General features: G+C 64.1%; 1 protein-coding gene across 1 annotated transcript in view; it reads left to right on the top strand.

The window, feature by feature from the left end:
- Window positions 1-110: 110 nt before the first annotated feature.
- GLI1 (GLI family zinc finger 1) overlaps window positions 111-498 on the top strand; it is a gene marked incomplete at its 5' end in the record, with an annotated part of 7,785 nt that continues 7,397 nt past the window's right edge. Inside the window, 1 exon segment of the mRNA XM_009705205.1 lies at window positions 111-240. Within this exon segment, the coding sequence (XP_009703507.1) occupies window positions 111-240 (130 nt within the window).

Raw genomic sequence — 498 nt, 5'->3', positions numbered from 1 at the left:
TCGGTCGTAGCCCCCTCGTTCTGGTCCGTGCCTGGGCCTGAGGGGTTCGGTCCCTGGATTCAGGGATGCTGTGGGGATTTCTTGTCCCCCCCTTGTGCCACCCAGCCTAACACGTCTTCCCGTCTTTCTCCTCCCCTCTGCCAGGACTTGATTTCCCCTTCTGCCCCCAACCCAACCCCGCCAGCGGTCACCGCAGTCGTGGGCTGGTGCCAGGAACCGAGCACCCGGGCAGCGGTGACGGTAAGTCTCCGGTCTTGGGAGGACATGGGGCGGGCAGGGGTTCTCCAGGGGGCTTAGGCATCTCCTCGGGGTTGTGTTGGTGTGTGTGCCGAGGGCATCAGGCAGCGCCGGGGACAGGAGGCGGCTGCTGGAGCTGCAGGTGTCTTTCCTGGAACAGTGGTGCCTGTGAGAACGGGAGGATCCCTGTTGGCTGCGGCCGAGAGGATCAGGCACTTTTCTTGGGATGATACCAGCTGCAGCAGGGAGTACCCGTGTGTC

Source organism: Cariama cristata, unplaced genomic scaffold (assembly GCF_000690535.1).
Source record: "Cariama cristata isolate BGI_N322 unplaced genomic scaffold, ASM69053v1 scaffold15478, whole genome shotgun sequence".
Classification (NCBI taxonomy): domain Eukaryota; kingdom Metazoa; phylum Chordata; class Aves; order Cariamiformes; family Cariamidae; genus Cariama; species Cariama cristata.
Note: the sequence above shows the minus strand (reverse complement) of the source record. Positions and strands in the feature narration are given on the sequence as shown.